Source organism: Solanum stenotomum, chromosome 1 (assembly GCF_019186545.1).
Source record: "Solanum stenotomum isolate F172 chromosome 1, ASM1918654v1, whole genome shotgun sequence".
Lineage (NCBI taxonomy): Eukaryota > Viridiplantae > Streptophyta > Magnoliopsida > Solanales > Solanaceae > Solanum > Solanum stenotomum.
The window spans coordinates 60,390,246-60,405,298 of NC_064282.1; the positions used below are offsets into that span (position 1 = coordinate 60,390,246).

At 27.1% G+C, this 15,053-nt stretch overlaps 1 protein-coding gene across 1 annotated transcript; it reads right to left on the bottom strand.

The window, feature by feature from the left end:
- Positions 1–8,207: 8,207 nt before the first annotated feature.
- Positions 8,208–10,574, bottom strand: LOC125853755 (uncharacterized). The gene is made up of 7 exons (XM_049533494.1): positions 10,464–10,574; positions 10,291–10,377; positions 9,324–9,545; positions 9,050–9,226; positions 8,906–8,959; positions 8,658–8,811; positions 8,208–8,557 (listed from the first exon to the last, which is right to left on the bottom strand). Exons 1-7 carry the CDS (start codon positions 10,572–10,574, stop codon positions 8,208–8,210), a joined length of 1,155 nt encoding a protein of 384 aa, XP_049389451.1.
- Between the last annotated feature and the right edge of the window lie 4,479 nt (positions 10,575–15,053).

Below are 15,053 nucleotides of genomic sequence, written 5' to 3' on the forward strand. Positions count from 1 at the left end.
AGTTTTTAAGCTTTTATATGCTTGAGTTAGTCTTCCGCTTGTAGTCAGCCAGGATGAGGGTTCTCTTGGGGACCAACAATGGTTCTCGAGTGCCGTCCACGTCCAGGGTGTAGGCTCGGACCGTGACATCACACTTCAATTGTTTGTCAAAAGAGAGCAACGTAAAGATTAAACTAGCATGCCACACAAGATATAGCACGGTGAAAGTCCAGTGAAGGTGTAAGATTTTAAGTGGTTTTGTGAAGTTGAGGCAACAATTACATGGTGAATGGGCAATGAATTTTATCTCTTGTATTCAGATTAGCAAATCAAAAATAATCTATCTATATATAATAGGAGAGGAAAAAAGTGTCACATGTCGGCACCGCAAAATTTCTAAATATAATAAATAATAAATAAAAATTTTCTAAATATAATAAATAATAAATAACAATTTTAAAAACTAAAAAAAAAATTAAAATAGTTTTTAAAACTCATGTACGTTACAAACTGTTGATGTGGTCTCTTTTTGAAAAAATAATAATAAATTGAATTTGTTTATTCCTTATAAAATGCAAATTAACTATTGTTTTCATGTTTTAATTTAATAAAACTTCTCACGTAATTTATTTTTATATTTTTAAAAATAGAATAGAAAAAGAATTACAAAAAAAAAAATCACTAAGATTATTACTAAAAAAAGTCAGAATAAATAAAAAAATTTACTCATATTTTCCGTTTTAAAAATTACAATAAATATTTGTAATCATTATCCATATCCTACAAATTAGTAACTGAACTGTTTTATGATTAGCATTATCCTTAAATATAGTATATCAGTTCATACTAAACTGTTTTTCCTTCATTTTAAAACTCTGTTATGATGGTCAATCATTTAGCAACAAATAGATCTATCACTACGTTATATTATTTAAGGAAAAATTACAGAAATTCCACATTTTAGTTTACTTATTACTATTATCCCCTATAAGTTTTACAAATTTCCAAAATCCCTTATTTTCGCGCATCAGATTAGTGTATCTCGCGCAGCAGATTAATGTATCAGCGCTTATATTATTGTATCTCGCGCATCAGATTAGTGTATCATGTATAAAATGTACATCAGTTTAGTGTATCATGTATAAAATGTAATGTATCTCGCGCATCGGACTAATGTATCAGCGCTTATATTATTGTGTCCGTTTGAGGGATTTCTGTAATTATAAACTTTTAAGGGATAGATTGTAATTTTGCCTTCAAAGTATGTGATTTCTGTAATTTGCCAATTTAATGTTTGATTGCAAGAACTTAAAAGCTATTATGAAAGAAAAGAGAAAAAGGTACATTTACAGTTAACACTATTTTTGTTCTGTTTTAAAATTTTAAATTTTAGCATTATATTCTCCAATATGAGAATTAGAATTACGATGACTATTCACATTCAAGAATTTGATGGGTCATCATCATCATCCTCCTTATTTTTACGTTCATGTAAGAATTTGTTTGAAAATTTTCATATTTAATTTTATAGAACTTTTTTATTTTCTTTACTATAAACTATAAGAAGTGCAAGGAGTTTTATTATTAAAATGGTACAGTGTACTTTGATTGCGGATAAGCTAGGTGAAGAAAGAAAAAAAGGTTATATAATATTTTTAAAATGTTGATGTATATTGTATATTATTGAAATTTTTAAAAAAAATTATTGATCGGATTCTATAGAAAGTGTTTTCATAATATGATGTAACTTAATTTCCAACAATTTTGAATAACATATTAATTTCTACCTCCTGAAAGTAAATGAATAAGAAAATTTTGTTTTTTTTAAACATTTTTTGATTGGATGAAATGTGATTATATACTTTACTTTGATTGTTTCTTTTGATTTTGTAGTTTTGTTGCTGCATTGCAAATCTTGCAACGGGTTGGAGTTGTAAGTAATTTAATTATTTTTTATGGTTTTAAAAGAGAAAATTCAGAAAAATATGTGTGTTATTTAATAACTAGTGAACTTAGCCGCGCTTCGCGCGATCATAAATAGCTCGTTAAATTCGTCTAACAACTTTTTATAATGTATCAAATATTTAAAATTTCAAGTCTTAATTATATCTAATATACATGCATGATTTTATTTAAAAAGTGTAGGTAGATCGTGTTTGTCCGTTTCTACGTCTATATAGAGTCATAGACACGCATTCACATAATTGTGGATAATAATTATGAACGATTGTAATGGTAAAAATCATTCTTTGGACTATTTTTCAAAACAAATATATATGATTAATCTACATTAAATATTATTGATAAATATGAGATATAAAATCAAAAATTGATTTAAAAAAAGATAAATATTATTGTTAGTCAAAAGAACATCACTCTTTTTTGTCTAGCTTTAAACTATATTAATATAAGAATTAGGTAGAAAGGATTGATAAGACATGTTATTAAATAGAGAAAACAAACATATGAAGGTCTTATGTAACTCGTGATATATAAATTAGATGTAATAAATATGATAGATTTTTTTAAAATTATTAATTAAATTGATTAATGAAAAGAATAAGAAAAAATTCTAAAAAAAAAGGAGATAAAATATAAATAATTTTCTAGACTATAAAAATGTCCCTACATATATCATTACCTTATTTATATATAGCTTTATTATTATTATAGTGAATTTATTCACCCTTGCGCTGATTAATCTTACAACTCAATCATATATTTGAAAGATCTCAATTTTCAAAATCAAATATTTTGATTTTTCTCCAATTTTATATTAGTTCTTAATTTATACATTCTTTTATGATATGATTTTATATCACTTCAAAAACATTTAGTCTTCTATAAATACTTGTGTAGTGTACACTATACATGTACTTATAAGCAAATCATATTTTATTTTTTATTTTCTTAATAGGAAGTAAAAAAAGAAAAGAATTTCAAGAGATATTGTATCAATTTTTGTGTATAGGATATATATAGTTTTTTGAAACCTAATTTTTAAAGAAAAAAAACCATTAACACATATACAAAGAAATTTATCAAAAGAAAAAAAAGATCCACAAATTATATTGTTTATATCGTGTTTTTTGAATATTGAGAATAAATGAACCACCATAGCATTATGGTACTCTTCAATAAAATTTATTTTAAAATTGATGCGTTGAAGGGTTGTTTCTTCAATAAAGGTATTTGTTTATCCTTTTTTTACGATTAGTTTTGATAAATAAAAGTAAATCAATAGGAAGAAGAATCAAAATAGAAAAAAAATAGATTAATAGAATTTCTAATTTTTAAGGGATGCTTATGTAAATATGTATATATCTTTGCATAAATGTCAATAGACAAAGTAAAAAAAATAAAACATAACAACACACGTAACCAATAATTAAGATGATTATAAATAAAAATTCTTACAAACTAATCTAAACAAAAATTCATATAAACGTCAACTATTCAAATTTAACTTAAAATAAATTAGATTAACAAAGATACATATGACAATGAATATGCAAAGTAAAAAGATGTATTATTCTTTTGAATTCTCTATCTGATAATACATAATCCTACCCAATTTAGTACAAAATAATTGCAAAAAAAAAACTAAAATAATACATTTAAACAACTTACCAGATACTGTGAAATTAGACCTTTAGCCTTTATAGGCATAACCAAATAACCTACAAAAAAAATGAAGCTTCATAGTGACATATAAATTGACAATATAAAATGAATTAAAAAAAAACATAGAGAAACATAGACATCACATGATCACAATGACAAATAAATTGAGAATATAAAGAGAATTAAGGAATATGGAAGAACATACAGGAGTATAGACATTGAATATATTAATTGCTCAATTTAATTAGATATTAAAATTATTGATGACCTAAATGAACAAAACGGATAAAGAAGGTAAACTGCATTGTTTATTTGGTTTAATTAGAAAATAAAAGAATCATTAAATTAATGATAATGACTTTTGAGATTTCTAAATTAATGTAATTCAAAAATAATTTATAGGTTTTCTTAATAATTTAGAAAATGAAAAAAAATGTAAAAAATTTAAGAAAAAAGATAAATGTCATTCTTGACTTTAGAGGCATGTCACATCACTTCTCATACATCCAGCTTTATTTTATATATATAGATAGATTAGGAAGGAAAAAATAGTAAGATTTTAACTTACTTGGAAGGGATTAAATAAGTAAAATAGGAAAGAAATGGAGCAATTTAAGGAAAAGATATGAATGACATTAATTGTGAGATTAAGGGGAGAAAAAAACCAACGTAAAAGAAAGTATTGAGAAAGGTTTAAAAAGATATGAATAACATTAATTTTCAGCAATATTTATTGTAAAATATTTAATGTATAATATTATTTTTTATTTAATTACAAAATAAGTGATAAATAAAAAAAATGTCAAAAATAAATAAATATGATTCCTGGCTTTAGAAGCATGCCACATCAGCCGCCCTATCTTTCAGCTTTATATTATTATATAGATCAGTTAACAGTTAAAGAATGTCTAAATTGAATTTTGTCCATTCATTTTTTTTCATAGCTTTAATTAGAAAAATAAATTATTATTTAATATCACTTTAAACTTTCATTGTATCTTAATCATATTTTTTGTTTAATCTTATTCACTCCGTTTTTCAAAAATTAAAATGATAATACATATTTTTTTTAAAATCCGAATACAACACTACAAGCAATAACTTTTTTGGCATAACATCTACTAAGTGGTTTATAATTTTTTTATTTTTCAAAATTTATGTAGGTACACAAAATTTGGATATCAAGAATTAGACATTTGCTTTTGCCATATTTATACATAAAGAAGGGTACACACTCTTAGTATACTATCTGTATAACAAATGCATGGGTGATCCAAGAGATTAATATATATAATCATTATTATTTCTTTCATTTTTTAAATTCTTTAATTCAAATTCTAATCTCTACATTATTTTTAATGATTGTGTCGTTGAATTCAAAAAGTGAAATTCTATTGTTTAGAAGATCCTTGTCGTTTGGTAGAGTGTATTAGGAAAAATAACGCATGCATTAGCACTGTGTATTACTAGTACCTTGTTTGGTACTCTTTTTCAACCTATGTATAACTAATGCTTGCATTAGTTATACACTCTATTGTGTATTAAAGTGTGTATTGCTAATACCATGGATTTCTAGGTATTAGCAATGCAATGGTTTTAATGCATGCATTAGATTAACTAATGACAAAACTACCCTCTATTAATAATAATAATAATAATAATAATTATTATTATTATTATTATAATAATAATTATTATTATTATTATTATAATTATAATTATAATTATTATTATTATAATTATAATTATTATAATTATTATTATTATTATTATTATAATTATTATTATTATATTATTATTATAATTATAATTATTATTATTATTATTATTTTATTTTATTTTGTAAAAGAATGTGGGGGTATTTTTGTAAACAAATATTTTTTTAATAGTCTTTATACAAGGCTTGCTATTTCCAATACATCAAACCAAACAATGTATAAGAAATAATGCAAGCATAACTAATGCAAGCATTACTAATGCTTGCATTACTAATGCATGCATTACTAATACATCATAGAAGCATTATTCTTATACACTCTACCAAACGACCCCGAGTATAAAAGCAATACAAGAGGTATGTATTCATAATTATTTTTTGAGAATTTAACAAGTTTGTCACTTTATTAATTCATGTCTCTTTTTGTATAGATTTACAATCTTAGCATAAAATAAATTAGTATGATCACAAATCTAATACAAAAATTTAGCAAATATGATTTTAGTTAATTAAAAAAATACATGCAAATGATCTCAATTTTTTGTTGAAGTTATCTAAGATTCTATGTTATCTTGGTAGAGGTTAAAAGATAAACTATGGGATGTAACATAATTAATGTAATGCATTTTGGGTAGAAATAGAATAGATGTAAACTCTATTTTTATGAAAATAAGAAACAATTATTATATGTACATTGTGAAATCATGAAATACTCGACTTTCTTTTGATTACACATATGTATTCAAGGCTCATATCAACAAGAGGTTTAAGATGTCAAACCTTCAAAAACGCTTTGTCGGAAAGGTAAAGACTAAATAACCCCAATCTTTCATACATATAGATTTTTTTCATATATATAAAATAAAAAATTAATCAATAAATTCCTAATTTTCATCATATGTTATAGTGATAGTAATTATTAAGCAATTTTAATTTATTTTTGACTTATGATAACAGTACTAATTCTTTTGTAATAATTTTCACAAAATTTATCAAAATTACATGCATTATAATAGAATATTCCTTGCGATTTTGATATATTGTAATGCTATTCATTGGTCAATTGAAAATTAACTATGCTATCATGACACTAAAAAAGTATAAAGTGCATAACACAAATACAATGTGATGCTATTTATTGATTAATTTATTTGACCAATAATATAAAGTTAATAAATAATATTAAAGAATTGAAATAATAGATAATGTGATAACGATATGCAAAAAATATTTTTTTTTATAAGCACATGACGTTACAAAAATATTATTATAATTAGTAAAGATAATGATAAATTTAGAAAAACAAATTTTAAATAAGGATTATTCCATTCCAAGTGGCAGTCTAATACCAAGGCACTTGATAGTTTTATAACAAGACTAAAACAAAAAATAATAATTTATAATTAAAAATTCATTTAAAAATGTCATGAAAAAAAAAAGGAAGAAGAAGAAAACCTTAATAAATGGTTAGTTAAAATACATATGTAAAATTAAAAAAAGAAAAAGATAAATATCGAGAAAAATAAACTAATCTAAATTATCCCTAAAATTTCTCACCCATTTACCTATATCTGCGTGTGTGAGAAAAATCAACATAAATATTTTTGAATTATCTTTTTTTAAAAGAATAAATTTAAAATATTATGAATCTGTATTTTGCAAAATAGTGCCACATGTTATCATCAAGATAATTCTCGACTTTTCAATTTGAATATTTTAAAAGAAAATTATCTTCAAAACAAATAATTTTATAAATAATTATGTAAAAATTTGTCAAATAAAATTATAAAAAAACACCAACGGAAAGTTATATATTATTAATAATTTTCATATTTTCTAAAGAAATAAATTTATTAATTAAAAAAGTACTAAAAAATTTCATCAAATGTTTTTTTTTTAAATCTACATCGATAATAATTTGAAAATTAAAATATATTAAACAAAAATAACGTTATGGACAAAAATTAATAATGTCAAACACAATTGATTTAATCAAAATAAAAGAAACAAAAGATATATTTCAAATTTTGTTTTGCTTCTTTAATAGAAAAAATAGAACATTACTAAAAAAATGGAGCAATTTTAATTTTGATTTACGATACTTAAATCATAGGAGAAGACTTAAAAATTACTTTTACTCTCAATTTTTTCATTTACTCTCTCTGCGGATAATTAAATTCTTGCTCATATAATTCTCTATCTCAAATTTTTTGGTTTATATAATATGCATTATTTTTATTTTTTGTAGTGCCTAAATTTTTCATATTTCTTGATACTAACTATGCATATGAAGATGTTGAACACTGCATTTATTATATAGAAACGTGTGAATCATAAAATCTAAAAATATTAATAAGTGAATAATAAAATTTATACAATAATTTTAATTTTAAAATTATGATATTTAAAAATATCCGCACAACGCGCGGGTACGAATTCTAGTTAAGATGAAAAGAAAAGAACTATCCAAATCCACAGAACCCCTTGTGTGTCCTTAATAAAACGGATTAACCATTAAAAAAGTAGCAGTAACTCTAACTTCAATAATTTCATCGAACTCAAAGACAACACACATATCACACGATCGATCGATTTTATTTTGTAAGAAATGTATGCAAAAGAAGGGAAGAATTTTATTTTGAAAAATGAGAGAAAGTCTTTCTATTTATAGTCAACAAAGGGTAAAGGTCACAACTCTTTGGGGAAAAAATAACATTTCAGAAAGGTCACAACCTTTGAAACGGTCGCAACCCTTTAAAAAAGACACAACCTTTCATCACAACCCTTCAAGTATTGAATCACCCAAAATAAATTGCGATTGCAAGAAGTAATATAATAGTTTCTTAATTTTGTATCACATCAATTAAATACAAGTAGTTGGTGCATCTTAGCAATTACCAGCACCCCCAAACAAAAAATAATAATCCCAGTAACTATCTCGAGCATTATGCTCACTTCCTTCATAGTAACATCTAGATTGATGAGTTTGAACCAGCGATTCATCTGGTTGAACATCTTGATTATCGCCCACTCCATACAGGACTTGACGCATATAACAAGTGTAGTGTGGATCGCCACCATTAAATTTACTATTTCCCATGGGTGGACTTGGTTCACCCGCTGGTGTATACACCTGTCCTCCATATCGTATTGTCTGCGATCCATTTCTTAATTCATTGAAAATGGTCTCCGGCCAAAATCCAATAACAAACATATAATGCAAGAAAAGATAATAGTCTGCAAAAATAAATTACTCCAGAGTTACACCAACAACATACTTGTTGTAACTGACATTAATATTCCAAAGTATTACAACAACTATCGTAATTTTATTTACCTTCATCCTTGTAGATCTGAAATTGCATGTCATAGTCACCATACGATGGCCTAGAGATTTGTGGGAAAGCATAATCTATTGGTACTTCATTATCAAGTTGAACAAATCCTGGACAAATATTGTTGTAACATCCTGTTTTTTGGTTGCCATCTGTCTATTTAATTAAAAAAAAAATGAAATTTACTTATTCTACATGATTTTGAATTATTTCTTTTAGAAAAATATCAATTAATTTCTAATATACTTACTGTCCAATGGGAATATAACCGAGTCCGGTTATCACCGTATAGTTTTGGATGTACCTAAACCAAACAAACATCATGACTTTAGGAAATCAAATCGTCAAAAAATACTTAATAGGTTCAAATCATTGATTTGAAATAAAAACTTACAATCCATCCGGCTTGTATTTGCTCAAAATTCGCCACATTATCCGCACTTTGAAGAAATAATGTTGCGGAACTATATTGGCCAAGTCCATTTAGTTGTGGATTATACAAAGTAACAGTGGCTGAGACACTTGTAAAACTTTTTATTTCTGGAGATGCGTTTACGCTAATTCCTGCAAACTGAAGTATAGTATTACATTAAATTAATTAAAATAACTATTTGAAATTGAATTTTTTACTATTAATGATAAATTTTAATAATTAAATAAGTAGTTACATCGATGATATCTTCAGTGAGGGATTCATTTGCCATGCTTAAGGAGGCATCTTTTGCGCTTTGGAGTTGTTCTTGTGTCATTCGTCGTATAGGGACCGTTCCAATCGGACAACCTTTTTTGTTCAACCAGAACTCTTCTGCTTTAAAATAAATATTTTCATCCTTTTGTAATCGCTTGGCTTTGACTGATCTTTGTTTTTCTAGCTCCTTAGCAATTGTCCTCTGTTGTTCCGAAAATCCCACATGCGTGCAGAAAAAAAGAAAGAATTTCAAAGAAACTACAAGTAAGATATTACTGAAAATAAATATATGTAAGGGTAATATTTTATTAGTCATTTTGTGACAGTTGCATCTCTTTTCTGTCTTTTCATTATTTTGAACAAGAATCAATGACAAGGATAGAGTTATAGTCAGCAAAAAGTGATCATTTAATATTTTTTCAAAAAGTTACACTACATATACTATATTAAACATTAATTTTATACCTAATTATATATTAAATCTTTAATATTCTTAATAAGATTCATGGCATTACTAATTAATTTGATGTTTATAAGAAATCGTCAAATGCTAATTTATTAAGAATCTGATTTTAATTATGAATTAACTATATCTTATAAGGAAATAGATTTTGGGGTTAACTCAACTCAATAATGAGATAATTAACCTGGATTTATAACTTGAACTCTTAACAAAAATTAGTAACATTTTGGGAAGACACCTTATGTGAAATGTGAATTACTAGTACTAGATTTTTCTTTTCAAATTGTTAAAAAAATTGTATAAATTATTATTTAAAATTTAGTAAAACTATCAAAATTCATAAATCCATAAGTTTAAAAACTTGATCCCACCTTTGATAAAAATACAAAGCATCGCAAACAACAGAATTGTGTGCTATCAACTTTTGTTTCTCAAAAGAAAAGAAGAAAAAGTCAGTTAAGTTGTATGAATATAAATAATGTACCTTGATTCTTTCTTTGTGTGGTATCGGGTGCAAAAGAGTTGGTTGTTTATAAATATCCACACAATCATAAATATCTCCGTGAATAGTCTGCAAACATAAATTAATTTCACTACAAATTATTCATTAAGAAAAATGACATATAAACTTTGCTATAAAAGATATGAAAACTATACCTGAAGGACGAGATCTGCATTTCGACTAGACCCATAACATTCAACCAAACAAAAGGCAATGGTGGTCCAAACTAAAATAATGAAGCATATAGTTGTAAATATCAACGCCATCTTTGTTTTTCATTATATTTTATTATATATATATATATATATATATATATATAAAAATGGTTATTTAGTCAAACATGGTATGCAATCTGATTATCTAAATCTAAGATTTAAATGATGAATAATAGTCAAATATAATTAATAATATTAATTCCAAATTTAGCCATTGCACAAATACTCTCCAAATTAATTAGTATCCATTGATAGTGGACAATAAAATTATGCTATCAATTTATTTTTAGAAAAAATATGAATATTTTCATATATTATAAATATTTAAATAATAATAACAAAAAAAAATACAAATAGGAATCCAGTTTTAAAAGATTTGATTTAAATGCCTTTAATATTCAAATATAATGAATAATATTTTTACCAAATTTAGTCATTGCACAAATATTATCTAAATTAACTAGTATATCTGATAGTAGACAACAAAATTATACTATTAGTTTATTTTTAGAAATATTATAAAGTATTTTCATATATTATTAATATTAAATAACAATAATAAAATGATATAATAATATTTTGTTATTTTATTTAAATAATAATAATATGTGAAAATACTTCATAATATTTCTAAATATAAATAGAACGTGTCATTTTGATATTTGCTTAGCCGTGGATACTAGTTAGTTTCTTCTTTTTTTGGCACATTCCTTTACAATTCATATCCTAGTATATATCTCTAATGTAGAATGTTCTAATCTATAACGGTGAATCGGATCTTTCCTTATTTGGTTGTCGGTTTCATTATTTAGGGCTCAATCGACACCATTTTTATATCTTACTATATAAATCAATTATTAAACAAAATTTAAGTATGATATATGTTATGATCGAGTCTACACCTTGGACGTGGACGGTACTCGAGAACCATTTCTGATTCCAAGCGAACCCTCATCCTGGCTGACTACAAGCTGAAGACTAGCTCAAGCATACAAAGCTTAAAACTGAATAAAATTCATTGAATTCAATTACAGAATCTTTAACTCAAAAGATTAACTCTGAATAAAATAATATATTCAACTCGCCAGAAATAGGCAACTCAAGTCTTTAAAATATTTAACAAAATAAATGAAACACACTTCTCATACTCTACTGTCTATCTATGAAGCCTCTAAATGACAAAGATGGAAGTCGAGACAAGACCCACGACATCCTGACGCAACAGAAAAGTAATTGAAATCCTCCAGAAGCAAAGAGTCTCACCATAGCTAACTGGAACTGCAAGTGGTAACAACGAAACGCATGTTGATGATCCTGAATACATGTATCTGAATCAATGAAAGGCCAAATGGCTTAGAACGTGGAATGTAAGAGCATGTAAGGGGAATTCTAAAGCACAAACATAAGCTTGAACTGGTGAAATAAGTCTCGATTCAATAATACGATACTCGACTCTGGGTACTCAACTCTAGATACTCAACTTAATATAAAGCAACAATACAGATCCAATATATGGAAAGCTTTTAAAACAGTAGAAAACAACTCAATGTATTGAAAAATGCAATAGTAACTCAGTTTGTATGCAAGGATATAAGATAGAATTTGTTTGTATATGAAAATACAAAGTAAAATCTGTGTATATAAGAATACAAAATATCTATGTGGGAGTTTCTCTAACCGACAACCATCACTATGAGTTATGTGATGATACAGCGATTTGCTTCACGCTGCCAGGGTCGTCCTATACTTTGTCGGGGGTATAGAACCTAACTACTAAGTGGATCCACTAGTCTATGCTAAAAGCATTAAGGAATCATCTAAAAAGCATGACCATTTTCTACCAATGATGATTACATGGTTTATGGAGACTTTGAATTATCTGAACTCAAACTCGTCCCCATATCGGTGCTCAATACTATTCCAAAAATGTAACTAGCTCATATTTTTAAAAACACAACGCTTTCTGTGGTTTGAGATTATTAGTCAAAACCTTTCTCTAAAAAGAGATGTTACTCAAACAGCTCAAAACTCTTTTGGAAATCTCAGTTTCCTTCTCTTTTAAATGTGAAAACATTTATTCATTTTGAAAAATGAACTCAACTCTAATCTTTCTCAACTCAAGTTCTCAAGTCTTAAAACAATTTTAGAAAAATTCGTAAAAGACTTCTCAGAATAAAGTTCATGCCGAGTTATGGACGTGAACGACTCAATTCAAGGTTTTCAATAACCATAACTAGAACTCAATACTTGAGACTCAAAAACTCATAACTCAAGAAATTTATAGGTAATACTCATTTTAGGAATGCTCAACTCAGAGGGTTCGTGCGGAATTATGGGCATGAACTACTCAACTCAAGGACTCAAAGATACTTCTCATCTCCAAACTGCTCGACTTATAGGGTTCATGCGGAATTATGGGCATACACTACTCAACTCAAGGACTTCATGGGTAAAATGTAATAATCCCATGATTAGGAATATAATCTTAAAAGGGTTAGGAACTCGATACTCAAGCCTTGGAACTTGAAGATACTACGCCTCTCAAAGATGCCTAGTTTACAAAGTTCATGCAGAATTTATGGGCATGAACGACTCGAGGGTCCACATAAAAATACGGAACTCATGTATACAACTCTTCTCATTCTCATACTTACTTCCTCAAAACTTAGCTCAAATCGATAGTTGATCTCAAAGGATGCACAATTGAACTCAAAGACTTTCTTGAACTCTACTCTTAACTTTCTCTTGAATTTGGAATATGAATTCAAGAGTTATGGTTCATGATATGAAGGATCTCGTGATGACAAAGTAGACTCATGAATACATTCATTTCATTCTCATACTCACTTGCATGAGTCTTGAAACAAGTTGTTAGAAATTGTAGAAGGCTCCTCAAAAGACTCAAAGGGACTTTCTCGAAAATGTTCGCAAGAACTCTCAAGACTTAACTCTTAGCTCTACCTTAAATTTAATTTATGAATTCAAGGTTATGATTTGTGGTAGAAAATATATCGTGATGATTAAAAGTGTTTTAGATAGTTAATCATGAGAAACGGTTGAAAAACACTGTATGTAAAGCAAGTCATTGACGCAGAGATGAATTATAATATTTGGTCACGAATTAATTTTGAAACAGTGGAGTCCGTATTTTCTCCGCGAAGCGGAGAGAAAAATTTCACTTCTAAGGAACAGGTCCGCGTCGCGGACCTGGTCGGTCAATCAAAGCAATTTCCTGGGGAAAGGGGCAGAACCATCCCCACCTTATCAAGACAATTTGGTACCTGTTTTCAAACCCATGTTTCGCTGAACGCGGACCTGGTCCTTATTTTCTACCCGATCTTTTCTTACTCATTTTTCGACCCTAATTCGCCTAGAATCGAATGGTTTCTTTCCCAATCACTTGGATTCAATTACTCAACATAATTACACTCTAAACTACTCAATAAAACCCTCAAAACACTCACTTTCATCTCAAGAATTCATCAAAATCCCAACAAAACAAGATTTAGAATGAAACTTCAAGAACATTTATCAAGAACTTAAATCTTGCAATCTTTATAGACGAATTTGAATATGAAAATCATTTTTGGCGTGTGGGTGAACGAACCCAACACTATGGACACATACATATCTCTTAGGGATCAAACCCATAGTGAAAATCCGCAACAAAACGCAAGAACCTCGACAAACGCCTTGATCCTTTCCTCTTTTCTCCTCTTTTCTCTTCTTGAACTATCAACTAAAACCCTAGGCGTATATTAGGATTATAAAACTGAACCTAATCGGATTATACCATTAAAACCTTACTAAAAATGAATTAAATCTGATTGGGTAAGGAAAAGACCAAAATACCCCTTACTATTTCCGGGTAACTTTAACTGGACAGCTTGACTTCAGAAGGGAATATCTTAGTCATCCGACCTCGAAACTTAGCAAACTCTGTGCCGTTGGAAAGATAATTCAAAGACCTTTCATTTGATATCTTATGGGCAACCTAATTCATCTTGTACAGAAAGTTATGGTTGTTTGAAGTTGAACCAAAACTTAGAAAAACTTAGGAATGACTTGAATGAACTCTCTTTAGTATTTCTGGAACTCCAGGTGCTACATCTAGTGACCTTAACACTCTAGAATTTTTAAATTCCTCGGTAAAATTGTACTCACAACGAAGGATGGTTCGAGTCTTGGCTCAAAAAAAATCCGGAGTTTTACAATATACATAATTGTTTTATCCTTCATAATACTTAGAATGTGTATAACTGTATAAGTTGTCCTTCATAAATGTCTATCAAAATATATATCCATAATAAAATTTATATAAATAATTAGCTTATATCAATTATTTAATAAAATTTAAGCATAATATATAAAAGTTAATTTGTCCTTCAAAATGTATTCCTTCCTACAAGCTACAGGACTATCAAAAGGTAAAAACTTACCCACACCGGATGTATACACCAAACTAATGCAATTTTCATGCCTATGTTATTTAATGAAGTAAAACACATGTTAATTAACTAAGTTTTAGTA